The 13,276-nt window shown below is 33.9% G+C and overlaps 1 protein-coding gene across 1 annotated transcript; it reads left to right on the top strand.

Annotated features, from left to right (window-relative positions):
- The first annotated feature begins 313 nt into the window (after window positions 1-313).
- LOC110899865 (putative E3 ubiquitin-protein ligase LIN-1) lies at window positions 314-12,900 on the top strand. Its single transcript, XM_022146763.2, has 17 exons — window positions 314-829; window positions 1,268-1,568; window positions 3,016-3,073; window positions 3,183-3,368; window positions 4,454-5,508; window positions 5,921-6,062; window positions 6,760-7,005; window positions 8,014-8,308; window positions 8,736-8,857; window positions 9,165-9,284; window positions 9,389-9,520; window positions 9,592-9,714; window positions 10,308-10,418; window positions 10,502-10,648; window positions 11,471-11,596; window positions 11,738-11,854; window positions 12,603-12,900. The coding sequence occupies exons 1-17, from the start codon at window positions 427-429 to the stop codon at window positions 12,618-12,620; spliced, it is 3,702 nt and encodes a 1,233-aa protein (XP_022002455.1). The 5' UTR covers window positions 314-426; the 3' UTR covers window positions 12,621-12,900.
- Window positions 12,901-13,276: the final 376 nt, after the last annotated feature.

Here is a 13,276-nt window from a genome sequence, read left to right as displayed (position 1 = left end):
ACTATAAATTAATGGACTAATTAACGAAAAATTACTCAGTTACTAGCCGACTAGTGATTAATCGCCGCCTAGTCGCGATTTTTACAACACTGAAAAAAACCCTTTTCTTGATTATGTAATTGCTTGTTCTTTGTATTTTTCTAGCCAGTTTGTATATTTATTATTATGATTTTAATTTTTAATTATAAAATTATTCCTTAAAAAGTCATATTAATTTAACAAAAACTGTGCGGGAATTTGGCATAAATCTGTCATACATTACATACATACTCATATCTGAATTTGTCATTATCATATCCTCTGTATAAACAACAGGGGGACCAATAAAACTTTTGTAATTTCACATACTCAACACATGTTCCTCCTCCATCTTCTTCATCATCTTCATCTTCTTCATCATCTTCATCTTCATTTTTGACCACATCAATGGCTTCCACCTCATCCTCTTCCTCCACATCCTCTTCATCAAACCACCCCCATAACCACAAATCCATACACCCTCACCTTTTAATCCACCTCATAACTTCAATAACCCACCACATAAACTCGCTAATATCCGACCACAAAACACGCAAACTTCTACAAACAAAATGCACGTCAAAGATAACCAATATTCATACCAACAATTCGTTCGACTTCTCCGAACAAACTGTTTTATCGAATTTTGTTTATGGAATAATGAAAGCTGAACACGCAATCGACTCGGCAAATCCTAAGCATGTTGAAGCAGCTGAGCATATGCTCCAGGCGCCAGCGTCATTGAGCGAGAACGGAGTAACCGTTGGAATATCCAACGGTTATTTGATTTGTTACTCATATTTTTATCTAGGTTTGTTTTATATATTTATCTCAGCTGTAAGCCTGTGAGTTTTGGAGCTGAGGGTCTATGTGGAAGCAACCTTTCTATTAGGGAAACCTAGTAATCTAGTATTAGTATTAGTATTAGTATCGGTATTTGTACTGGTACCAAAAAGGCAAAAATACCGATCATGAAATTTGTCAAATGTGGGTACCGGTACCGAAAATGCTCGGTACATTACGGTATTTGAAGGTAAAATACCGGTACCATACCGAATTGAAAGTACTGATCCCGAAAACGCTAAATAGTTGGTACTGGTGTTTTTCGATACTAATACCAAAATGCTCATCCCTACTCTCTATCCTTAGGATAGAGATAAGGTTTGCCTACATCAGACTTTCAGAGACTCTTCTAGTAGCTTTGTTATTTGAGGGATTTATCGTGTTTGATTGTTGTATTTTTATATAGGTTTGTTGAGAATGGTCCAGGGGGATGCGATGCAAGTGGCGGTGAATGTTTTGCAAGCGATGGTGGTGGCGCCGTGGCTGGTTAGGGCGGAGGTGGCGCCGGAGATGTATAGGGTGGTGGTTGAGGAGTGTATTGGGGAGTTGGGATTGGATATTGGGGATGGGGATTGGGATGAGGATAGGGATGGGTTTGAGGGTGTGAGAGAGGGTGCGATAAGGTTTAAGGCGTGGTTGATGTATTATCAGGTTGTTGGGTATGGAGGGTCTCCTTTGTTGATGAAGCATAAATCTCATGAGATGAGGTAAGTGTGATTTTTGTTTGATTTCTTTTAGTTTAGCCTATTATTCTAAAAAAAATATTTATCAATAAAGAAAAAATAAATAACCTCAAACTTTTATTTTGTTTTTTTATTAAAAATAACTTACCTAACACTACAATAAAATTCAAAAAATAAACACTTTTACATCTAAATGCTTATAAGTATTTAGCTACCACTTAAAAAACCAAATAAATAAGTAAAAGAATGTTTTTTTAAATATATATATATATAAACCGCTTAATGGTTTTTTTTAATCCAGCTAAGACAAGTTCTATTTATTTGTTAACTATTATATTGAATTTAATTTAATTTAATTTAATTTAATACTTTAAGCATATATCACATTTATCGTGGCTTTGTTTTGGACATATCTCAACAGTCAACAATGCAAAAACCTATGTCAATATAAATGAGTGGGTCTTAGATGGTATTAGTTGTAAAAAAATTGTTAAAAAAATATCAACAAAGCAAAAAAACAAACCTATAAATTATTAATTATGCGACATTAAAATTCATGTGTACTGTTCCAAGTAAAACAATTAATCAAACAAGGGTTGAAGTAATTCCCGGGTTAGGTGGAAAGAATTTAATGTTAGAGATGTAATTTAGTAATTCCCAGGCTTCAGTTTCTTGTTGGCCCGTTTCTATATTTTTATATAGAGTTTCGACGTTAGAAAAAATAATAAATCAAACAAGGCGTTTGAATATCATTGGTTAAACATACCAATTTAGGCTTCATAATTAGTATTAGGGGTGCAAACGAGCCAGCTACTCGAGCTCGGCTCGAAAAAAAGCTCGAACGAGCCGAGCTTAAACGAGCTTGAGCCCGAGCCTAAAAACAAGCCCATTTAGTAAATGAGCCAGAGCCCGAGTTTTGCTTATCGAGCTCGAGCCGGCTCGCGAGCCTAAACGAACTTTCTGTTTATATATTTTTTATTAATATATTAAACATATATTTATATAATAATAATTACCATTTATATAAATATAAAAAAATAACTAAATTATATGTATAATAAAATTTATAATTAATATAAATTAATTAATAAATACTAAACAAGTCGAGCCTGAGCCAAGCTCGAGCTTGAAAAATTACCTTCGAGCCGAGCTTGAGCTTTAGAAATAAAGCTCGAATCGAGCCGAGCTCGAACTCGAGCTTTCATATATTAAACGAGCTCGAGCTCACCCCTAATTCCACAAACTTTTCTCAAGAATGTTAAATCTAACAGAAAGTATAGAGAATTTGCACAACTTTGGCACTAAATTTGGGAAAAGTCATTTCAAATGTCATTCTCAAAAGTATTATGTTTGTTCCAAAAATTCAAGGTTTCTTGTTTGAACAACATTTTACCAATTTTGGTTGCTTATGACAGCATTTATAGAATAAGTAATGATGATATCTCATCATAGTTTTGCTAGTTTCTTGCAGAAACACAAAGGCCTGCAGTACTTCATCCTCAAATTTGTATCAGCATAATCATCAAAATGTGAGTACATATACCAGTCTTTGATTATTATTATTTTTTTAATCTTCAAGCTTACAAAGATAACACAACTTACTATGATAAAAATATTAACATGTATATTTTGATGTAGTATGTAAAGGTGCATCCTATTGATCTTCAACAAAAAACAAATGCTGCAATTGTAGAAAGTTCTGTTTCAAAGAGAGTTTTCGAAAACTCGAGTCTCAAACGTCTTCAAGATCTTCTCATGGAAGATCAGTCAGAGGCTGAATCTATATATTCAGGCACCAGTGGTTTTGGTGATGATGATTTTGAGGTATTTCTCAATCAGCTTCACATTTTTCTTATGTTTCAAGCTAGCAATCAACTTAAATTTTGAGGTCAAAAAGAAACTAGTATTTTATACATATTGTAGCCATTTTTTTGATTTTTTTTTTTTTAAACTGATGATATGACAACTAATTTGTATTTTTGTGTATATGAACATGTCACATGGAATCCAGTGTGACTGGAATACTTAGGGGAGGAGGGGTGGTTCACTAGTGATAGATTCTAGTGATGGGAGCACCCAATCAAATCATGCCATGTCAGCACCTAATATTCTATCACTAGTGATAGAAATGTAGTGGGGGTGCTATCACTAGTGATAGGGATTCCAATGTACAAATATTAATGCACAATGTACAAGACACACGTTCCATTTTTTGATTTGCAACGCGTTATACACTCAACGAATGATAGATTCACGAGTGATAGAAAGGGGCGGCGGCGGTGTAGATTGATAGATTAACGAGTGATGGGGTGGTATCACGCACCACCCCGCCTGCCCTTATTTTTCAATATAATTCTAAATAAAATTCATTTTAACTGCATACATACCCTAAAATTCACGTATTGTCCACTTTGTGAGACTCGAACCCACACCATTTTGGTTGATAAATTGTTTTTTCATATAAGCACTTCTGCATATCTTGCATCTTTGACATCCACCAATACGTACATCGACAATCTACACATAAATCAGTTAGAATGAGTTTTATTACTAAAGCGAAATACTTAACTATAAGTTGGATTCCATTTTGGGACCGGTTTAAAGTTGTTTGCTATAAACAGGAATGATGTAATTTCATTTCTATTATGTGTATTTTGCCCTTTGTCTACATATTTAACAGAATTAGAGGTGGACCAAAACTATATTATTTCTAGTTTGTTAAAAAAATATTTAGGAAAATTTACACATTTAAATACACTTTGTATCAGTAGTTACTAGTTTCACAGGTTCAACCCATTTGATCTATTTCCTTTTTTAAGCTATGTTTTTTTTACTGGTTGACGCGTTTGACAAAGTTCATAAGTCTTGATATATTACTGTGGTTTCTAACTGCTGTTAATTAAAATCAGGAATACGCAGATGAATTCGATAGATCATTAAGAACCTTACATATAGCTGCAGAACAGCAACTGGAAACAACAATCACAACGTCGAAATCATCAGAATTTTGGAACTGTTTAGAAGACGACGACGAAAAACCAACATGGGAAAACTTTCAAATCTCCCAATGGAAACACACCCAAGAAAAATCAAACACGAGAGACGAATTTATATTTAGCGGCGAAAATAGTTACAGGGTTGAACAAGCTGAGATTGTTCAGAAAGTAATTTCAAAACTATGTTTCTCCGAAAAACTGGGACAACCTTTTATTAACGATGATTTCGATGATGACAACAACAATGACGATGATGATGATTCGACGACGGCTGAAATTACAGCTGTTTACGAAATGTTAGCAAACAAACCGGGGTTGAAATACTCGTTACTAAAAGACGTAATATTAGATCAGTTACTAATGGCGTTATCAACTTCAAAGGAACAAGGGGTGACAAGAGCATCAGTTTCCATACTTTCAAGTATTATTTCATCGAATCGGTTAGTGATCGATGACATAAAGAAAAAAGGGTTAAAACTTCATGATCTCGCAAACGCTTTGAAAAGAGACGTTTACGAAGCAGTGGTATTGATTTATTTAATAAACCCGTCGCCAAACGAGATCAAGAATCTTGAACTCATGCCGACGTTAGTTAAGATCATTTGTTCTTCGAGCTGTTTCACGAGTAACGTAAAGTCACTTTTTGTGACACCTCATTCGGCGTCACTAATGATTATTCAAGCGTTGGTGACTGCTTTTGATAACTCTACGAACGCCACTCATTTGGCGGCGATTACTTCACCGAAAGTGATTTCATGTCTTGTTAATGTTCCGAGAAATGGTAATTTAGATGAAGGTGCGTCTTTGGCTGCGATTCTTGTGAAGTGTATGCGATTTGATGGACAATGTAGATACCATATTTCGCAGCTTACACCCGTTTCTCCATTCATTTCTCTCATATTAAGCAACCACAAGGATGCCATAGTTGTAGGACTTGAATTCTACCATGAACTACTAAGAATGCCGCGGTACGTTCTTAACTAATTGAATATCGCCTTCAAAAGGGGGTGGCGGCGCAACTTGTTGCCCGACTACCTGCCATTGCTTTGTAATTGCCCTTTTTCGTGTGGAATGATATAAAAGCACATGCTGTGATGCAAAAAAAAAAATCGCCTTCTTTTGATAGGTTTTATGCATTTTTAAGAAGGTGTTTACGAATTACGACTGCTTATTTAAACAGATTATACCCCTTCATTTGGGGTACCAGAAAACTGTCATAACCGCTAAATAACGGCTATTGACTTTTGTTTTCTGCCTTGTGACCATTTTTCTAATAAATACATGATAAACATAACCTAAGTCTAGATTACATTCTAACAATTCATATGTTCTCAAAATGCAAACCTTTTGTTATGATAATTAATCAATTAAATTTATCAGATCATCGTCGGTAAATCTACTACAACAACTACGGGAAAAAGGTGGTATCGACATTATGTGTGTTTTATTGCTTGCCATCCAACAAACACAACAAGAATATAAGCTTTTAGCAGCTAGTTTGTTGCTTCAGTTGGAGGTTCTGGTAAGCTTTTTGTGGTATTATCTATATATTGTATTTTGAACTTAAAATTTAAACTTAAAATAATTGACTTTCATTGAATCCGTACATAAGTTCCTGGCAGTGGCGGAGCTTGACCAAAAGTTTTGAGGGGGCGTAAAGTGATGGGACCCAAATTTTTTTTCCTATCGTTACGTTTCGGATCGGGTCGGGTTGGCTATTCGATTCAAGTCGGGTCAAATAATAATAGTTCCAAATAAAACAAACTGTATATTTACCAAACTACTCATCATTTATATACAAAGTTTATAAATATTTAGGATATACAATTTAGGGAAAATAATCGAGGGGACGATCCTATATAATTTTAAAATTTTTGGACGAAAAATGGGAACTTATACACTTCTAACCGAAACACTGGGGTGGACGGGTGCACCCCCCGGGCACCCACTATACTTCGTCCCTGGTTCCTGGACTTTATTTTTGAACGATTTAAATTACAGATGCTCGACGAAAAAAGGGTTGAAAAGAGGCCATTTTTATTGTATTATGTAATAAAGAATGAAATCAAGCAAAAATAAATTCTAGAGACATATGTACGAATTCAATAAAAGTCCATAGTCAGATAATTTAATATAAAAATTCGACAAAAAGTCCATACGATTTTCTCTTGGTTTCGAAATATGTATTAGTTATCAGTTTTGTGAAAAAACAATTTCAGGAAGAATCAGTCGATAAGATTCTGAACCGGGAAGTTGCGATTCAGACCCTTCTAGAGTCACTAAAATGTGAAGAAGATTCAGATTTACAGCAATTGGCAGCATTCATATTATCGAATATTGGAGGAACGTATGCATGGACCGGAGAACCATACACAATAGCTTGGTTGGTAAAGAAGGCTGGCTTGAGTTCAATGTCACACAAGAATATTGTCAAAAACATTGATTGGTCAGATGATACACTCCAGGTAATATTATAAAGAAGTCCCTCAATTTAACTTCAAGATGTAAACTTTGACTTTTGTGGTCAAACTTACTACTTTTCGTCATCAAATTTAATATTGATCTTTCAAGTGTTTCAAATTTGTTTAATAGTAGTGTCAAAGCTCTTTAAGAAACATTACAGAAAGATAAGAGGTGGTTATATATACTTAAATATATCTATAGGGGAATGTTCATTTGAGAAGAAACTTAATGTGAGAAGAAAAAGAAGAAATGGCATATTAGTAAAATACTATTTTATTTATAACTCATATAATTAATTTTTCTTTTGTTAATTAATTAGTCAACTAATCATTAATTATGCTACATATAATCTACAAAACCTACACATATCAAAATTTTCCTACATATACCCTACACATTATATAATTTTATCCTGCACAATCGAAATTTATCCTACACACCTCGAAATATATCCTACACAACTCATAATATATCTTACACAACTAGTAATTTATTCTACACTTTAAATTAAGTTTTTTTTTTTAATTTAGAAAAAAGTATATATTTTGAAAAAGAGTTACAAATTTAATTTAGTTAGTTATTAAAGTGGAAGAACAAATTAATGATTTATGTATGTTTACCCATATACCCTTATATTAAAATTAAATGCAAATATTAAATGAAGTAAAATAAAGCATTCTTATTGGTTGAAAATTCTTCTTTTTTCTTCTTACAAAAAAATTCTTCTTATTTGAACTCTCCACTATATCTATATTACTTTTGAGTCGAAAAGTAGTTTGTTTGACTGCAAAAGTCAAAGTTTACCTAAATGGTACATTGTATGATAATTGACGAGTAATGATTTTTTAACCCAGAAAAAGCTATCGAGGTTTTAAAATATTTGATTTAACGTAATCTTCTTCATTGACTTATTTTGAGACACCTAGCTACGAAAAGTCAACATGGTCAAAGTTACCGCATATTAACTTTAGAAACATATAGGTAATATGAGCATCTTTATGAAAATGCAGGAAAATGGGACAGAAGTATGGTCCGGGAAGGTTGCACGACACATAATAAAACTCGGGAATCCTGTTTTTGACGCGTTAAAAAAGGGATTAAAAAGCAAAAACAAAAGAACCTCAAGAGACTGCCTCACAACAATTGCATGGATCGGGTGTGAAATCGTTAAGGGTCCCGATGATTTGAGATGTTCCGCTTGTGACATTTTGTTAAGCGCAATTGAGCAATATGTGCATCCGGGAATGGAACTTGAAGAAAGACTTTTAGCATGTTTGTGCATATATAACTACACTTTTGGTAGAGGTAATTAGTACCCTTCTATATTTTTTATTATAAATTGTAGAGTAGAGTAAACAGATGGTCCCTGTGGTTTATCAAAATTCTAGATTTGGTCCCTAGCTTTTCAAAAATACACGGTTGGTCTCTGTGGTTTGCACTTTGTGACGCGTCTAGTCCCCAACCAACAAATCTAAAGGTTTTAGTATGTTTATGTTAGGGACCAAACGCGTTACAAAGTGCAAACCGCATGGACCATCCATGTAATTTTGGAAAAGGATGGGGACTAAATGCGTTACAAAGTGCAAACGACATAGACCATCTGTGTACTTTTGGAAAGCTAGGGACTAAATCCAAAATTTAGGTAAACCACAGGGACCATCGGTGTATTTTACTCTAATTCATATAACTATGTATTCTATATGTAGATTTGGTAATGTATTTTGCAATGCAGGCATGCAGAAACTGACTCAACTTTCAGAGGGTGTAAGAGAGTCACTCCGACGCCTTTCAAGTATAACATGGATGGCAGAGGAATTGTTGAAAGTTGCAGATTATTATATGCCCAATAAATGGGTGAGTTAACTCTATTAAACACACAAAACTGTTGATTTTAGCAACCAACTTTAAATTAACGGCAAAATATATATACAACTTACATTCCGTTATCGATTAGCAACCAAGTTACAGTTTATTAGCCAGTTATTTTCTTGCTATTCTTTGAAAATCGGCCATAACATCTTATTTGTTATTTAGTGTGTGAATCTATATGTATGTATGCATGCCACAAATAATCTGATCTGACATTTGGTATAATATTAATATATAAATAAGTAAGTTGTAGATTATTCATAATTAACTCAACTGATCATTTGATTAACAGCGAATATCTTGTGTACACACGCAACTTTTGGAGGCAAAGTACAATGGCAGCGGAGCTGTGAATTCTCTCATTTACTATAGGGGACATCTTTTTAGTGGATACTCAAACGGGTCAATTAAGGTTTCATATATATATTCAACAAAATGTTCTTTCTTGATTAGTCGTCATGACAAAAGCTAAGGAGATAAAACCATAAATATTAAACTATGTTAATGTTATGATAGGTTTGGGACATCAAGGGGCAGACAATGACTCTTATAGCCGATTTTAAGGAGCACAAGAAGGCGGTGACATGTTTTGCGCTTTTGGAACCGGGAAATTACCTTTTGAGTGGATCTGCTGATAAAACAATAAGGGTAATCAAGATTTAATGGCACTATATTGGTTAAATCATGGATATGTTATTTATATGTTTTCCCGATTGCAGGTATGGCAAATGTTTGAAAGGACAGTTGAATGTGTTGAAGTAATAACAACCAAAGACTCCATTCAAAGTCTGGAAACTTGTGGTGAAATGATTTTTGCAGTTACACACAACCATAAACTGAAGGTAATTAACAAACAAACGCGTGTTTTGAAGCCGATTATGTGAGTTCGCATAACCAGGATAAGATAATGTTTTGTATGTGTTTTCACTGTTTGAAGTTGTAATAATCGGATATTCAAAAGCAGCCGGTAAGACCATGTGTAGTGGTTAAGAAAAATAATGCCCCCACCATGGGGCATTATCCGACACATGGCAACCCAGTCAGCATGGGGCGTTATTGCAAAAGTGACGTAGTGGGAATAATGCCCAAATAATGCCCCTTCCAATCATTAAACAAAAAAAAAGCTAACTAATTTCTTATTGGCCAGTCAAAGATCAGTCAACCCATCACACTCTCTTCTTGGCGTTTTAATAATAACGCTAACACAATTTTTTTTTCAAAAATAACCCCCCAAAACGCCCTATGTAATGGGAGTGGGGGCGTTTTTTTTGGCTTTTTTTGAAAAATAACCCCCCACTACGGGTGGTCTAAGTGTCTGGTAATTCTGATTATTTTAAAAAAATAATACATAAAGTGACTAAAAAACGAGGCACCTTTTGTTAGACGAGAGTAAAAATATTTCAAATTCTGTGGGTAATTAGGTAATTTTATGCAGGTTTTTGATTCATCTCGAAAGGCGAAAGATATATTCAAGAACAAGAATGTGAAATGCATAAGGGCTAGCCAAGGGAAACTTTACATAGGGTGCATGGACTCAAGCATACAGGTCTTTTTTTTAATATATTTATTTTCAATTCAGGAAAATCGTCATACTTAAAATACTAATTAAGTTATTATTATGTTTTATAGGAGTTAGTTACTGGAAACAACCGACAACAAGAAATCAAAGCTCCGTCTAAGAGTTGGAGAATGCAAAACAAGCCTATTAGTTCGATATGTCTTCACAAAGACTGGTTATATAGTGCAAGTATATGTATAGATGGATCAAGAATTAAGGTTTAATTGATGATAATATGATTATTTAGTTTATAAACTTAGGCAAAAGATCAAATACAAATAATCTTAACATACTAAACATACAAATTGAAGGAAAACCCAAAAAGACAAGGTGGCATTTTTGTAATTACCACCAACTATCAAAGTTACAACCAAAAATACCTAAAAAAACAAAAAAAATTTTTTTTAACATTTTTTATTAAAAAATCGCTACATTTCGTTAGCAAAAAAAAAAAAAAAAATTTTTTTTGCTGCTACTAAAAGTAGCGATTTTTTAATAAAAAATGTTAAAAAAATAAAATAAAATAATTTGTGTGTTTTTTTTATTTTTTTAGATTTTTAGGTTTTTGGGGGGTTTAGTTTTTAGCATTTTAGCTTTGGGGGGGGGGTGGGGGGGGGTTAGGTTTTTTTTAGGTTTTTAGGGGTGGGGGTGGGGGGGGGGTTAGGGTTTTTTTAGGTTTTTGGGGGTGGGGGGGGGGGTTAGGTTTTTTTTTTAGGTTTTTGGGGGGTGGGGGGGGGGGGGTTAGGTTTTTTTAGGTTTTTGGGGGGTGGGGGGGAGGGGTAGGTTTTTTTTAGGTTTTTGGGGGGTGGGGGGGGGGGGGGTGGGGGTTTAGGTTTTTTTTGGGGGTGGGGGGGAGTGGTTAGTTTTTTTTAGAGGTATTTGTAGAGTAACTTTGATAGTTATTGATAATTACAAAAATGCCACCTTGTCTTTTTGAGTTTTCCTTCAATTTGTATGTTTAGTATGTTAAGATTATTTGTACAAGAACTTTACCCTATAAACTTATCGTAAACATGTTACTAATTAAGTCGTTAATGCAGGACTGGCGAAGACAGAGCAAGGCTCAAGTGTCTATAGTGCTAGAGAAAGGATCAAATGTTGTCGCGATGAGCGCAGTAGAAGACTTTATATACTTAAACACGAGTTGTTCATCAAGCAACGTAGAGGTTCGTGATTTACCCGTTACTGTTTTTTTTAAATAAATATGGACTTATGGTAACTTTTATATGTTATGTCAACTTTTAAAAACCTTTTATCCCTTATATATGTTACAAAGGTTACCTCTAAATGCATTTACAAATAAGCAGATTTGGTTAAGAGGGACACAACATAAAGTTGGAAGGTTATCAGCAGGCAGCAAGATAACAAGCATGCTTACAGCCAATGACATGATTTTATGTGGTACTGAATCAGGGTTAATCAAGGTGATATTTGCTTATTTAATTGGGTAGTTGTTTTATTTAAGGAACTAGGTTTTTCCCCACGCTTCGTGGCGGGAGTGTGGTCGTTTTTTCCCCATGCAACGTGGTCGGTTTGGCTTGTCGAAAAACCTAAAAGCGAACACCGATACCGTACTGGAAACAATGTTGTTGTTCGCTCATAAGAGGATGGGTGTCACGGTACTGCAATGGTAACGTAACTCGCTACAACCTTCGATACCAACAAATACCCGATTTTGAATACAATGTTGTTTTCAAAAAAATCTACACCGGAACGTTCAAAAAAAACCAGCAACACATTTCTTTTTTAGTTAATGAACAAAGGTTGTTACGAAAAATAAAATTATTAGAAAATTAAACGGGTTAAAAGCGTGTAATTAACTTTTTTTTTTGTGTAACTAACTTTATTAGAGAGTAGAGACTACAATGTAAATTGGTTAAAAATGGGAAACATAACTTTATTAAAGTTGACTGGCCATGATGAATTTTCTAACATTGTAAAATCTGTGTTTTTGGAAGGGTCCGTTAACCTTGTTCACCTTGTTGTAAAATCTATTTCTTTTAAAGGAAAACATGAGTTTGACTTTTTAGTTGTCATCGATAGGGAAGAGAACTTATGATGACCTTAACCAAGAATGGCTAACGGCATAATGCATTAAAATGCAATTTGTTTGCCCTTCACAATTTTATGATTTAAAGGTGTTCTTACACTTCCGATTTTCATGGTTAACAGGGTTGGATTCCGCTTTGATATGCTATGGGATGCGATGCTAAGGTTGAGTACATATCATGCCGTAAATATATAAAAGGAAAATTGGGCTGCACATATATAATGTACATGAGTTGCATACGACAATCATATATCTCAACACAATTCATCTCCACTTTCAAAAACTTAAAAGAAACTTGGAGAAGCGAGGAAGTGATCGATTGTATTTGGTTATTAACACAATATATTGATAATAATATATATTTGTATGTATTTTTAATGATGGAACTTCTATATTTTTATGTGTATTTACTATTTAGTATTCTCACTCTTTTACTATTTGTAGTCAACTTTACTATAGTAATAATAATAATAATAATAATAATAATAATAATAATAATAATAATGTACATTTTTTAACGTCAAATTTGAATCACTGACGGACTACTGGATCTCACCCCAAAGATGTCACTAGACTATAAAGCCAACGGCAAAATAATGTACATGAATTGCATACCAATCATATATCTCAACCCAATGATCTCCATTTTCCAAAACTTTCACATAATAAGATACTTAGAGAAACAAAGAAATGATTGATTATTATGATAATTGATAATATATTATTTTTATGTGTATTTAGTATTCTCCACTCTTTTACTATTAAGTTAAGTTTACTATTCGAATAATAATAATAA

Source organism: Helianthus annuus, chromosome 13 (assembly GCF_002127325.2).
Source record: "Helianthus annuus cultivar XRQ/B chromosome 13, HanXRQr2.0-SUNRISE, whole genome shotgun sequence".
Lineage (NCBI taxonomy): Eukaryota > Viridiplantae > Streptophyta > Magnoliopsida > Asterales > Asteraceae > Helianthus > Helianthus annuus.
The sequence above is the reverse complement of the archived record's forward strand: the minus strand, read 5'-3'. Positions and strand labels throughout refer to the sequence as shown.